Here is a 13608-nt window from a genome sequence, read left to right as displayed (position 1 = left end):
TTTCCACTTCCCTTCCTTTTCCTTGTTACTCTGTTTCCACCTCCAGTTGATTAATAGACAGAAATGATGGAGTTGTCATAACAAGCAGAAAAGAGTGTCCTGCCTTTGGGGTATAATGATACGTATTCCTGTTCTCCAGATAAATTCTATGGTGATACAGACTCCTATTCAAACAATAATTTGGATGACTGTTAAATATAGCTGCTTAGCTTACATATATTGAAGTTCATTGTCATGAGTAATTCACATTAAAAAAAAAAAAAGTAAAAAATAAAGGAGCAGAGAGAACTTTGAACCAATTACACTGATTTCTCACTAATCTTGGAGGGCTCTAGATGGCTACAAGAAAAACATTCCTCTGCCAATCTTTGAAAAGAATAAATAGGACAATGCAGGTAATTGTGGGCTTGTCAGTTTGAGATCAGTTAAGTGAAAAATGATGGAATAGCATTCAGCTTATCAAGAATTAAATGTGAGAAGTATATTATAATGAATGCCTATGAGTTTACTGAAAATAGATCTTGACAAGCTAGCATACAAAAAAAATAGGTTTCATTGGTGAAGGCAATTGTATTGAAATTCTATAGATCGTGTAGGCTGCCATGCAAAAAAAGCATAAATGCTGGACAAGTTAGAGCATGAACACGGTACACGTTAAAGAATTAAAAGCTGGCTAGGTGGCAGGTTACTAAACATCAGCACTGAATAAATGTATTTCATACAAGGTGTCATGAAGATCACTTGTTCATTCAATGCACTCTAGTTAGTCACCTAAAAGAAAACAGAAAAATCATTTCTGATACAGATATCTTGATGGCACAGAAGGGAATGGTAAATAATGAGGTGTTAAAGGATGTATAGATACATGAATCTTGTATGGGGATAGAATGACCTGAGTAATTTGGTATTTTACAGTTGTTGCAGCTCCTTTTGATTACAGTGTCCAGAATTTAAAGACAACTACTCCTAGATTGGAAAGAACCTGTGGAAGTTCCATAGGATGATGAAAGGATTTGGGAACATACTTTGGAAAGAAAAACTTTTTCACCAAATTAGTATCTCAGTCTATTTTGTTTAATAAAGAGAAGATAAAAGAATGAATCTGTGTGAAGTAGAAGTTACTTAGAGGAATTACTTGTCTAGCAGGCAGATTCCCAGAGGCAGAGATCCCAGACCTTGCCGGGTTTTCGGTAGTAAAAGTGAAGAATTCTGCTCATCTTCCAAAGCTGAGAGCTGTCCCTGCTCTCGGGGCCTCTTCTGCTCCTGCCGAGAAAGTTGCTGCAGATGTTGGTCCTCTCATTCCTCAGGTTTCTTGAAGTATCTAGATCAGAGGGCTGTCAGTGTGTACATCAAGCTGGGGACTGCTTTTCCCTTGAAGCATTTTGTATTTATCTGCAGTCGAATGACCTCTGCTGCTTCGCCACTTTCTCTTGATATAGACACATGCTGCAGAGCATCTTTGCAGTCAGCTTTTAATTTACTGCTCTGAACAGCTTTGTCTCCTCAGCAGACTCTGTTACTGTGCTATTTTTATGTTCTGTATGGTTTGTGAATATTTTCAACAGCATCAGCCCTAGCACATCTTTCTGTGAGGTTCTGGAATTGACCTCACCTTCATCCGTGGGTGAGAACTGACTCTTCATTCCTGCCTTTTGCTTTCTACCATTAATGAATTATTTGAGTGTGTAAGAGGACCTTCTCCAATGGCCCCTTAGTTCCCTGAAAAGCCTTTGGGAAGGGATCTTGTTGAAGGTGTTCTAAAAATCCTAGTAGACTCTCTTCTTTTACGTGCTCATTGGTTCAAAGAAGGATTTGAGAAGCATTGCTTCCTGGTAGAACAGCCGTATCCAATCTTCAACACTGAATTATTCATACGTTTACTGATTTTATTCATGACAGTTTCTACCTACTTGCCAGTATGGAGATCAGACATAACGGCCCTGTAGATTTCTAGGCAGCAACTTTTCCTCCAGCCTTGCACTGTTTTCTTAAGTGGCTGTGGCTCTGTTCTACAAATTACCTGCCTGTGCCCGGGTCGAACTGAACCTTGAGTTTATGATCCATGTAGGGAGTTTTAGAGAAATATTGCTAAAAGATAATGAATTTGCTTATGAACTTGTCATTCCATTGGGAAAAAAAAAATCTGTGTTGCAAGTAATATTGTGGCTGCTTTATATTATTATAGAATAACTTTAACAGAGGTGCTGTGCACTCAGGCGCTGCTTCTGATACGAAGGCGAGGTATTTGAAGAATGGGGTTGTTGGATAAGGCTGGAAAAGGTCTGTCCTCAGGTGGGAGGGTAAAAAGCTGAAGAGCATTTTCTTCATGCCCTGCTGGAATGAGAGATGATCTGAGCTGTCAGATGAAAAGGAAAACCATTAAAAGCTCAGCGCCTCATTTTAACGGGTCTGTCAGGTTTAGTTCCGTGTCTTAATCTCTTCTTCAGAACAGTAGGAAATCAGGAAAGATGGAAACTTTTTCAGTTGCAGAACATTTCTGTGACAAAGTATCTAAAAATAAACTTGAAGGCTGACAATGGTGATAAGGAATGAAAAGAGTTCCAGATTCTAGGTTGGAGATTTCACTCGAGGACATCGCCTAAGCTAGATCCGCACAGAGCGAACGTCTTTGGGAAAATAGTTCTGTTTCTTGCACGCTTTCTGTTTAAATACTGTGTGAATTCTAACCCTATTTAAAGAGCTCATTCTCTGCGTTGCAGTGCATAACAGAATAGTACTCTCAACTACTTCTCTGCGTGCATATGTAGTCAAGAGCTCGCATAACAGAATAGTACTCTCAACTACTTCCCTGCGTGCATATGTAGTCAAGAGTTTGATGCTCCAGGGAGGCAAAGCACTTGGCAGAAACAGTCCCCTCAACTGTTCGGAGTGTATGCGGTGCAGAATTTAATGTGAGATGTGTTTTCTCTAATTTTCTGATTTAAATAACTTGTATTCAACAAATAACAAATTCAACTTTGATAGGAGAGAAGGAGTGTGTTGCAGGGAAGTCATTCAGGTTAGCTAGGTGAGCGTTCTTACTGGGCAAACTGGAAAAGTAGGCACAGCGCTTCCCTGTTTTTCTGAAAATGGTTGAATTACTTTTCAGAGGCTCAAGGTAGGTATTAGTGTTTTCCAGTAAACAAAGGCATTATGGGAGGATATGAATCATTTGTATCATAACTTATTTTGTTACTAGATACTTATCTTCTTGCTTAATCAAATCTGTAGTTTTTGTCCTAATCCCAGTCATACTTCCCTGCAGGTTTTGTGTGCGGGACTGGTGTGACAGCCAGTTTGCTGGGAAACGAAACACTCCATTTTGGTCATCATTCCGGTGTCTGTCTGTTTGTTGGTACCACGTTAGTAGTACCTAACTAACACTGAGTGGGCTCCAGTATGGGTTTTTTTGGCTTTCTTTGCTGTAAAATTGAAATGTGAAAATGTCTTTGAGTTGCTCTTCTGCGACCGGTAGCTTCTATACCATGATAAGCTACAAATGACGGATTACTCTTTGGCTCATCTTTCAGCATGGCAGGACTGCTGCTTAGTGCTGTCCTGTAAGCTGATTGACTAACTCTCATCCTTTTTTTACATTTCCATTTCCATTTCATTGCAAGGTCTTTTTTCAGATGATCGCCTCTTCTCAGCACGCACATATTCTTCCACATGTTTCAATCCTTAGTATCTCCTCAGATTTACAAATGGGAAGTGTCAGTGTTTGTCCGCTTTGGTTTAATTATTTGTCAGAGAGCCGATCTCTTTCTTATAGGATTCTGTTTGCCAATAGCAATAAACAGAATAAGTTAAGAATTATTTTTCATCTACTTTTAGTTGTTTATTTTCTTTACTCCTGGGTTAAAGAGCAATTTCAGTAAATGTTGCTGTCTTGTTTCATATGAAGGATTTTTAATGTTCTCTTCTTCCATTTCCACATTAGTAAGTTTCCTTCTCTGTGCATCTGTGCTCAGCAAGGAAGCAGTAGCCCTGTTCTTGCATATGGGACTGTACTAGTGGAAAGGTCAGGACTGTGGATCTTGAATGCCGGAAAGACAGTAAAGGCTTTAGTATATTCGGAGGCCTGCCCGAATAAATGCAAAGATTTCTTCATTCTCTCAGCCCTTCTAGCTCTGGAGGAGGTACATTGCGTAACAAACACGTGCCTCTCCCTGATACTCAATAAATGAGTAACTAATTTCTAAAAATACAGTTTTCAGTTAACACAGAAATTCCTTGTATAATGTGATACATCCTAAATGCTGCAGTCCGAAGAATATTAGTACTTTCAGACTGTTAGCCTTGTAATAAATTCAGGTATGGAGTTTTAAATTACACCATCACTAAAATTATTCACTGGCCAAGCATGTCATAAAATACCTTGTTGCATGAGAAGTCTGCATCAAGCTATGGACATTTTCTTGAGGCAGTCTGTTTTTCAGACACCGTGTCATTCTTTTAACTCTTCTGAAAGGGACTTGCGCACAGAGCTGTGTCTGTATCAAACGCTCAGTAGATCCCTGCGTCATTTCTGTCATCTTGGTGGCGACACAGAGGCAGGTAACGACAGCAAATCAGGCTTGTAATTCTCCCCCCAAAAGCTTGCATTCAGTTCCTGTTACGTTTTCCTTTTTCCTGGGACACAGATGCTGGATGTCTCGTACGGCTGTTAACAAGCCAGGGTGCCTGTCACTTTTTCAGAGAAGTGCGTGTTTCCTGTGCCAGGAAACATTATTTCTGACAAGAGAGAGACCGTTATTGCAGATGAGAGATGGAGATCTGTAGAGCCTCTGCTCCTGCCTCTCCCTCTGCATTGCTTTGAAGCGTGTGGGGGCAATGAAAGCTCTGGAAATGTGAGAGCTTCGTAAGAAGAAGACACTAGAGAAATATTTTTCATGGGCTCTCTTCAATTTCTGATGGTAGAGCCTCTGCTCCTGCCTCTCCCTCTGCATTGCTTTGAAGCGTGTGGGGGCAATGAAAGCTCTGGAAATGTGAGAGCTTCGTATGAGGAAGACACTAGAGAAATATTTTTCATGGCTCTCTTCAGTTTCTGATGGAATGTTTAGTTTTTAATGTCATTGAGTTACTATGGTAAAGTCAAATTGGTGCTGGGATTTTAAGCTGTTGTTTAATAGTGTTTTTCGTTTTGTTGTTTTAAGTACAGTTAAACCTTCAGCAAGTGTAAGCAATCATTTTCATGCTTCTGAGGATGCAAAATGATGAAAAACATTTCATCCTGGAATTTGCGATGTACTCTCTATTCTTCCTTTTTTAAAACTCCTGGGACTCATCCACAGTAGTTGCAGAAATCCCATATCTGAGGTTTTTAATTCAAATCAGCAGCCTTTCCGTTAGTCTTCAAAATGCTACTTACTTGGAATTTCCCTGTCTACAGAAGATTCTAATCTTGGGAGATTTTCCTCTTTTAATTATTTTAGAGAAGTATTTCTGTCCATCTCTGGATTCGTCATTCACCTTCCCAACATGCAGGTGGTTCCCCATCACTGACTTTATTTGAGGAGACTCTGTTACCTCCAAATTATTCTCTTTCTAATAATGTTATACTAATAATGGCGCAGTAGTTCTTCTCATCAGAAAACAGATTATTGCTAAAAAGACGCTTTAATTCGGTGAGATCTTCATTTAGTTAAAATGAATGGAAGTAGGCTTCAAGTCAGAATCTTCATTAAGTCCCATTTATGAGACAGAGAATATTTAAAATCTCAGTTAACTGGAGTATTGTGATCGGAGGTTCCCCAAGAGTGTAAGAAAATAATAGCTTAAAAGACTGCAGCGTTGTCACAGGTTGTTATGGGAAAAATCCCATTCTCTTGGAATTACGAAGTTACAATGACTGCAACAGCAACGGAGATTTGGGTTATTGCTTTGTTTTCGTTTCTCATGCGGAAAGACAAAGTTAATGCTCCTCAGTCCCTTAAAAGGATAAATCTTAAATAATTAATCTTAGATCTTTTCTTGGTATGTGATATTACGGTGTTAACTTTAGGCAGCATCCTTTTTTTTGAGGCTGTTTTGGTTAATTACATCGTATTTCAACAATATCAAATCCCACAGGTTACTTAAAACTAAAAAAGTATAATTGGAATTGTAGTGTGTGTAAAGCTTCAGAAATCTCATTGCTTTGGGCAAATACAATGAAATCATGTAGATTTTAGAGACTTCATTAAAAAAATAAATCTTTACTTGCCCGGATTGTGATGCTTTGACTTCACAGCAGTCTTTCCCAGTTTGATGTAATTCTCACGCAGAACTGAAGTCAGTACCTAAGTATCTGATAACAGCTGCTTGTGGAGATCAGATTTTGGAGAAGGACCTAGTGGAAATTAATTTTAAAAAGCAAGCAGCTCAAGCAGTTAATTTTTTTTTCATAGTTGTTTGTTGCTTCAAAGATTTATTAATGATGATGTCCTTTTGCTGGGGCCCTCAGACGTTTTTCACTTTTATATTCTGTGTATATCTATGTCCACTAATTAATTTGAAATATTTTTTTTTTAGACCAAATTATCCAGTACTTATTGATTTGTTGTTCTGTGGCTCACTTCTTTTTCCAGTTGTTTCAAATGGATCATCTATTCTTCTGAATTAATCAGCCAATTAATGGCATACTGGTTTAGTTGAGTTTTTCCCCCCCGAGATTTTGGGTGAATACTGTCTGTTCTTAATAATTTTTTTAGTATTTTTGTTCCTTTTAATTCATCATCTCTTCTGATACTCAGTTGGAGACAGATCCTTTAACACATCCCCTGTTAAAAATGCTTCCAGCAGGTTGACAACTCCTGGGATTCTTTTGTAATAAAACAGACACAAAGAAAGTTGATGTGATTTTTCTGCTGTAGTTTAAATACCATTTTTCTACCTCAATCATGTATTTTCCAAGTAGAGGCTCTGCCTTCCTGCCTTGGATGTGTTAGAAAATGGATTTATTACAAATTTTTAATGTGTTTAGGAAGTTGATTATGAGAACATTTCGTGGTCTTCCTTCATGTTTTGTGTTTAACATGCAGAGTGAGGATTTTTTTGCACCCTCCTCCATTTTCCTTCCTTTGCCACGATGCCAACATCTCTCACAATCTCAAAGGGAGTTTCTTTTTATTTCTGATAACGGTCCTTACTTTGTAGTCTGTGTCAGTTTTGGAGGCAGTTTGTTTGCTCCAGTGTGCTCGTTTCTCAACAGTTATTTTAAAACTTGTTTGGATTAATTTATTGTTGTTTTCAGCAAATTATTAGCTACTGTGCTAATAATGCTTCTCACAACAGAGGGAACCCCCACGCGTTGATAATTTGCTATTTATTTTTTAGCCTGGAGTTTTCTAAAGGAAAATAAAAGTGTTTTTATATAATATGAAGAAATCATAAATCAGATTATTATTTTTAATTCTGTATATCTGTTTGTAAGTGGAGCTGGCCTTTCAAAAGCAGAAATAATACCTTTATTAGGAATGCTACAGAAATAAAGTACTAGCTGTCCATAAACTGATGGTTTTTGGGAACAAATAGGTAAAAACTCCTCTTGATTATTATTAACCAGTAGATGGTTCTAACTAGTCATATGCCATATTAAGTACTGAAAAGAATTTCTGTTAATTCAGTGCTTAGTAGCTAAAGAGGGATTTTAAAGTCACTTTTTCCAAGATCCAAAATTCAGGTTTTTTCCAGTGTCTGCAGTTGTATGCTTCTGGAGTGATTTTTGTGGCCAGACCTGGTTTAAACTAGTAAGCAGATTGTAATGGTTCATTAAATGTGTTTCAATGATTTGTGTGGCTAGTCGTCGTGTATTTGCTTAACCACTGAAACTGAGCAAGGGCTTGGGATTATTTTCACTTGGATTCTAACTCTTCCCATCTAACATACTTCGAAAGGATGGTAAGCGATGTAGACAAGTGGCAAAGAGCTGTAAGTCCTAGTTCAGTTTTTCATGAAGCTGCAAATGTATTAGGAAACACATGAATGAGTTGTTTGTAAACAGTGACCTTTTAACGGAACGCTCAGGTTCCGTTTTTTACAGAAATCTCTTCTGGAATCGTTACAGAATTCCTTATGAAGATTGATTTCTTAGGAAAGGTGGTTTAAGGACTTTCCGTACGTTTTGGCCTCCATTTCAACATTTCTGGCAGAAATTAGTGGCGATTACATAAATATTGCTGGCTGGAAAGGAGTCACATCTCATTTTGAGACAAAATGCTTCCTGCCGTTGGAAGAGGTGGCTTAGCTGCCTCTGAACTATTGTAGGATAGACCCAGGTGGGTTTGGCTCCCCGGCACACCTGACGTTGTTTATTCCCAATCTATCGGCGCTTCCATTGAGTGAATCTGCAACCTTGATTTGATTCAAGACTTAAAACCAGAGGAGAAGCACAGTATTCCATTTGGAAACATTCTCATCCGTAAACAGGCTTGGAGGTGGTGTGGGGGCAAAGCAGATTTTCTGGTTCCTGTGGCTTGTTCCTCCCCATAGCTCTGACCTTGTGCTTTTGTTTCCCCTGCTGTAACCTTAGTACCTTGCCTGTTCTCTCAGGATGTGTCCCTCTCCGATGTCAGTCCCGCTGCTGCTTATACTTTCTCAAGTTGCCTCAAATTCTTAACATCCTCTGACATCTCTTTTAAAAACAGTATCTGTCTTCTTGTCTTGGAAAAGTAAGGGGAAAGGAGAGGTTGGTTATTTTCATTTTTGTTTTTCAAGATTAAGAAAAATGTGGTATAGCAATCTTTCCGTAGGAAAATGAGTTGTCTTCATTCTTCAGCACAACAAGGACATGGAAAAAGTGTTTCTGATGAAATTTGGTGGGTAAAATAGTTCTCAGTTGTTTTCTAACAGCCAGCCTCAGGTCTACATGGAAAAAGTGTTTCTGATGAAATTTGACGGGTAGAATAGTTCTCAGTTGTTTTCTAACAACCAACCCTAGGTCCTATACTTTCAAGATGTAAGAATTTGTTTTTCCAAAACCAAGCAAGCACTTCCCCACAACACAAACTAGCCTGGTTCTTATATCACGTTTGTTATGTCATTAAAGTTGTGTCGTTACTGACCTCTGTGGAATTATCCCTGGTTTACTGCGTTCAACTCTCTTCACACTGTTTGAAAAATAAAAATTTACAAATACAGCATCTGTGGAAGATTGGGGGTGACCTGCAGATGTTTTCTTAAATGCCTGGAAAGCCTGTGCAAGAATGGTTCCAGTTTCACCCCCTTCGTTATTTTAGCCTGCATAGTGTTACAGATTGTGCGTAGCTCATTGATGATAACGCATTTGATAATGCCTGCGTGCATTTTAAATATATGTTGACTTTTATTTTTTCTAGGCATACTCTGTCTATGATGAAGACATTGGCTATTGCCAGGGACAGTCTTTCCTTGCAGCTGTGCTTCTACTGCATGTGAGTTAATTGCAAAATGAAAGCTTTGATACTTGAAACTAAAGCAGCTTTAAAATCAGTAGTACTGTAACATGCTATTTGACAGATATTTACTGTTGTTTATTTGCCTGTATTCATTTTCCTCTTGTTGCTTTTTGGCACATAGTGACTAATGGCTTCTGTCTTTATGAATGTAGTTTCATTTATCTAGGAGAAATCCATTAAACTGTCAAGTGCTTCTGTGTCAAAACCTGAAACTGATTTGTTACATGTTAATATTTCCTTTTAATTCAGTTGTCATGTAGGCGAATTCCATTTGTGTTTTTGGGGAATTTAACTTTGGGAGATATTTTCAGGGTAGCTAACCAGAGCAAGCAGTCTCATTAATTTTCAGTGAGACTTTTTCTCCTAGGGACGTTTTATAATATCTTTTGAGTGAAAGCTGAATTTTAACCTTGATATTTTACCCTGTAACCAAAACCTGTACAAACTTTGATCTGTTGCTTCCTAGATATACACAAGCGTGTGTGTCTAGAGATAGATAAATACGCAATTATTATATTTGCAAGATGCTTTAAGGTTTCAGTGGGAAGCAGCAGATTTAAGCAATGTGGATATTGTGAGGAATATCTGAATAAACCACCCAAAACCCCAACAGCAACTCTTACTCAGGCTCACATCTGCTTTTTCTATCAGGCTGTAATTAATAAGTCATTAATCACGGTTGAAATACATTTCAGACTGAGGTTTTGAGTCAGCTGTTGGTGGTATATATTCCTAAGGCATCTAGAACTCAAGATCAGATGAATTTAAGTTGTAATTCGTAGTGAGCTCTATGACTGCTCGAAGACTTAAGGAGCGTGATACGGTGACAGTGTTACAGAGAAGCTTCAGGGTCTTTAAGGATAAACCTGAAATTAGTCACATTATTGCCATCCCACATATACTGCAAATTAGCTTATCTAACAGTTATTTTGCAATTAACTTTTTAACCAAAGAAGGATTTTTAAATTCCACTGGAAGAATAAACCATTTCCAATACCAGAGCTGTTTAGAAATGAGGGGGTGTCACACTCTTAACATTTGACTAATACTTCAGCTCCTCTCAGTCGTATGCTGTCATTACTACAGAGAATCACCGCTGGTTCTAGTGTTTCTGCAGTTAGAAGAAATTGCCCTGTACACAGGGAATGCTAAATGGCAATTACACTCATTTTAATATGCCCTTTATAACATTTGCTTTCATAATAGGATATAAAACTGAAATAATCAGAGAAAGGGGGGAAGGGAAGCAGTCTCAATGAGCTCATGTAAGTTGGGAGCTTCCCAGGATGTCCTCAAATTCTTTTTTTCTCAAATCCTCCAACCAATCTGTGTGCTGTGAGTGCTTGTAAGACCCTCTCTAACTCTTCTATCTTTGCATGGATTTCTAGACCCCTTCCTTTCCCTTTTTTCTGGGACAGGATACCCTTTCTCTTCAGTGTAGACACATTTCAGGGATGGCTGGGTAGCCTGGACCTCCATCCTGGCTTTTTGTGATTTTGCTGCTTTGATGAAATTTCCATCAGAGGTGAGCAGCTGACTTCTAATCACAGGGGGACAGTGTTGCCAACTCTAATCATTTTACTGTAAGTCTCACCATTGTTGTCTACATCTTGGAGTCATTGCTATGTGAAAAACTAAAATTTCATTTTAAAAAATAGTAAATTTCTGGCTTTTGTGATTCCAAAGAAAATATAATAAGGGGCAAGTAACTAAATTCTAAAAAACAGAATTGAAATGCCAAAAATATGTATTTTGCTTAAAATAAATAAAATAAAAACAACCAAGCTTGATTTATGATCTTCAATTCTTGGGGTTGGTAATACTGGAGACCCTCCATCCACTGAGAGTGAGGACTTGGTGGCCTCTGCCTGTAAACGACATTGGCCCTTTTACCCCCCTCTGTTCCCGCTCCCTCTCCCTGTCTCGGGGGAGGAATGATTGTCAACGCACATGTGTCTGATTGAGCATGCAAGGTAGGTGTGCTTGTGCATGAGCATCTGTCATTTTAGTAGAAATAATTGTTACCTTTCAAAAAAAAAAAAAAAGAAATTTGCATTCATCTTATTACAGAGCAGATCGAAGCCTTTTGGTCAGGGTAAAACCGTTTCTTCCCTTTACTTTGTCTGCAGCTTTTATCTGCTGTCAGTGGAGATCATTCCATCCAAATAAAGGGCTTTGAGATGCCTAGGAGCTTGTCCTAGGTGGATCTAGCCTGGTCAGGTAGCTTAGCAGCTGATCTGGCAGTTCGTTATGCTAACTAGCGACTTTGATATAGACTGTCTGAAAATGACAATGACCAGACAGGCCATCGTCATAGGCTGAGCCATAAAAGATGAAACCCTGGAGGTAAATATCAAGAGACTAAAACTCTCTTTGATGAAAATACGGAGCTTTTATCTGTTCCTGATATTTGATAAGGGGTTAGCAAGAGGCTGAATAAGTGAATATACTAAAAGGTCAAGAGTTGTCGTTCTTGATACTCAATAATTGTTTTCATTTCTTACAATCTGGTGCCTGCAAAAGAAAGGGTTTTCTTAAATGTGATTGAAAACCTGATTTGGGGTCTGCAGTCACTCTGTCTTATTGTGGTGTTATGTGAAGGCATGGGGGAGGCAGGGGAGATGTCTTATTAGCGGAGGTTTTGTGACACTGGGCTTCCCACAAATTCGACATTCAGTGTGCTCAAGCCAACAAATGTAACTTCAGAGTGACTCACACAGCTCGTCTTTTAGTACCTCCTTCTAAGACTCAGTGGATGAGAAATTCTGGTCAAAATGAAATAGAGATTATGGAGACAGGGCTTCTGAAAAAGTCATGATGTTAATAGATGGGATCAGCCCTCCTGAGCTCAGAAGTATGCTCTGAGTGCAAAATTTGTTATGTCTTTGTTCATAGTGGGAAACCTGACTTCAGAGAGTTCGATGTCCTGGGGTTTGGATGGAAGTAGATAAGCATTATTCTCACTAAGGGTTGGTTATACCATAGTTCTCCTGAATTTTCCCTTTTAACCAAGTCTCTCTCAGTAGAAATCTCTATCATTAGTTGTTGTCTTTTTCTTGTCATTTTTTTGTTTCTTTTTTTTTCTTTTTTTAAATTGTTGTTCTGTAGCTGAGAGTTGTATACTGGTTGTTCTCATATCTATTTGGCAGAAAGAACACTGATGGCAGTTGTGCTGCTGTAGGGATGTATACTTACATGAACCTGTGATGTGATCCCACGTTTTCCTCAAAGAAGGTCTCACAGAGCCAAATCAAGGTGGTCATCAAGGAGAATAGTCCCCCTGAGATTTTAGTTGCTTAATTCTACATTCAGAGTGCTTTGCTAAAAATTTTAATATATGGCTGGTTGTGAATTCATTGTGAATAAGATATTTAAGTGTGGGTATTTGTATAAAGAATTTCCAGCCTCAGGTCCCTTTTTAAAATTATATTTGTGTATTTTTCCAAACAGATGCCAGAGGAGCAGGCGTTCTGTGTGTTTGTGAAAATAATGTATGACTATGGCTTGAGGGACCTCTACAGAAATAACTTTGAAGATCTCCATTGCAAATTTTTCCAGCTGGAGAAGTTAATGCAGGTGGGGCCAGGGTAACAAATTTTTCGACTTTTATAAATGGAAATGCTGGCATGAAGAAGAGATGAATGCTTTGCTTCCGTAAGCTAGTGGACAATAAAAACCCCTTTCCTTTTAGAAGTGGGGTAGAACCAAGGCAGGGAAGTTTAATACCTGGATCCAAACATTCTAAGCCGGATTTAATTTTAATTTATTTAGTCTTTCATATACCAATCTTGCTGCTAATCTTTGTATCCAAGCAAAGTTAGGTATCTGGGTTTTTTCCTTTTTCTGTTTGCTTGCTCTCTCTCTTCCCTATTCTGGGATGTTGCTTAGGGAGAACGTCTCTGTTCTCTTAAGGCGGGAATATCTGTTGGACTGCCACCATCAGTGTCCTACTTTCTATGAATTATGTTGCTGGTTAAGAGGTCAGGCAAATCAGGACATCCTGATGCTTATGAAATACGAATGAAGTGTAGGTCATTTTGTAGAGTTTACTGTGTTTTCAGTACACTGCTCTTTTTTTCGGGTGGAATTATTTCGCAGTCAGAGCAATTTAACCTAAATAAACAGCTGCAAGTTTTACATGTGCTTGCTCTGGCTAATAAGGAGTCACTAACGGTCCATTAAGCTTTGACCT

The 13608-nt window shown here is 38.5% G+C and overlaps 1 protein-coding gene across 1 annotated transcript in view; it reads left to right on the top strand.

Moving 5' to 3' along the window:
- Positions 1–7878: 7878 nt before the first annotated feature.
- LOC104464131 (rab GTPase-activating protein 1-like) overlaps positions 7879–13608 on the top strand; it is a gene marked incomplete at its 3' end in the record, with an annotated part of 38087 nt that continues 32357 nt past the window's right edge. Inside the window, exons 1-3 of the mRNA XM_010076766.1 lie at positions 7879–7911; positions 9318–9392; positions 12867–12992. Of these exons, the coding sequence (XP_010075068.1) occupies positions 7879–7911; positions 9318–9392; positions 12867–12992 (234 nt within the window). The remainder of the gene's footprint in view (positions 7912–9317; positions 9393–12866; positions 12993–13608) is intronic.

The sequence above is a fragment of the Pterocles gutturalis genome, unplaced genomic scaffold, assembly GCF_000699245.1.
Source record: "Pterocles gutturalis isolate BGI_N339 unplaced genomic scaffold, ASM69924v1 scaffold978, whole genome shotgun sequence".
Classification (NCBI taxonomy): domain Eukaryota; kingdom Metazoa; phylum Chordata; class Aves; order Pterocliformes; family Pteroclidae; genus Pterocles; species Pterocles gutturalis.
Note: the sequence above shows the minus strand (reverse complement) of the source record. Positions and strands in the feature narration are given on the sequence as shown.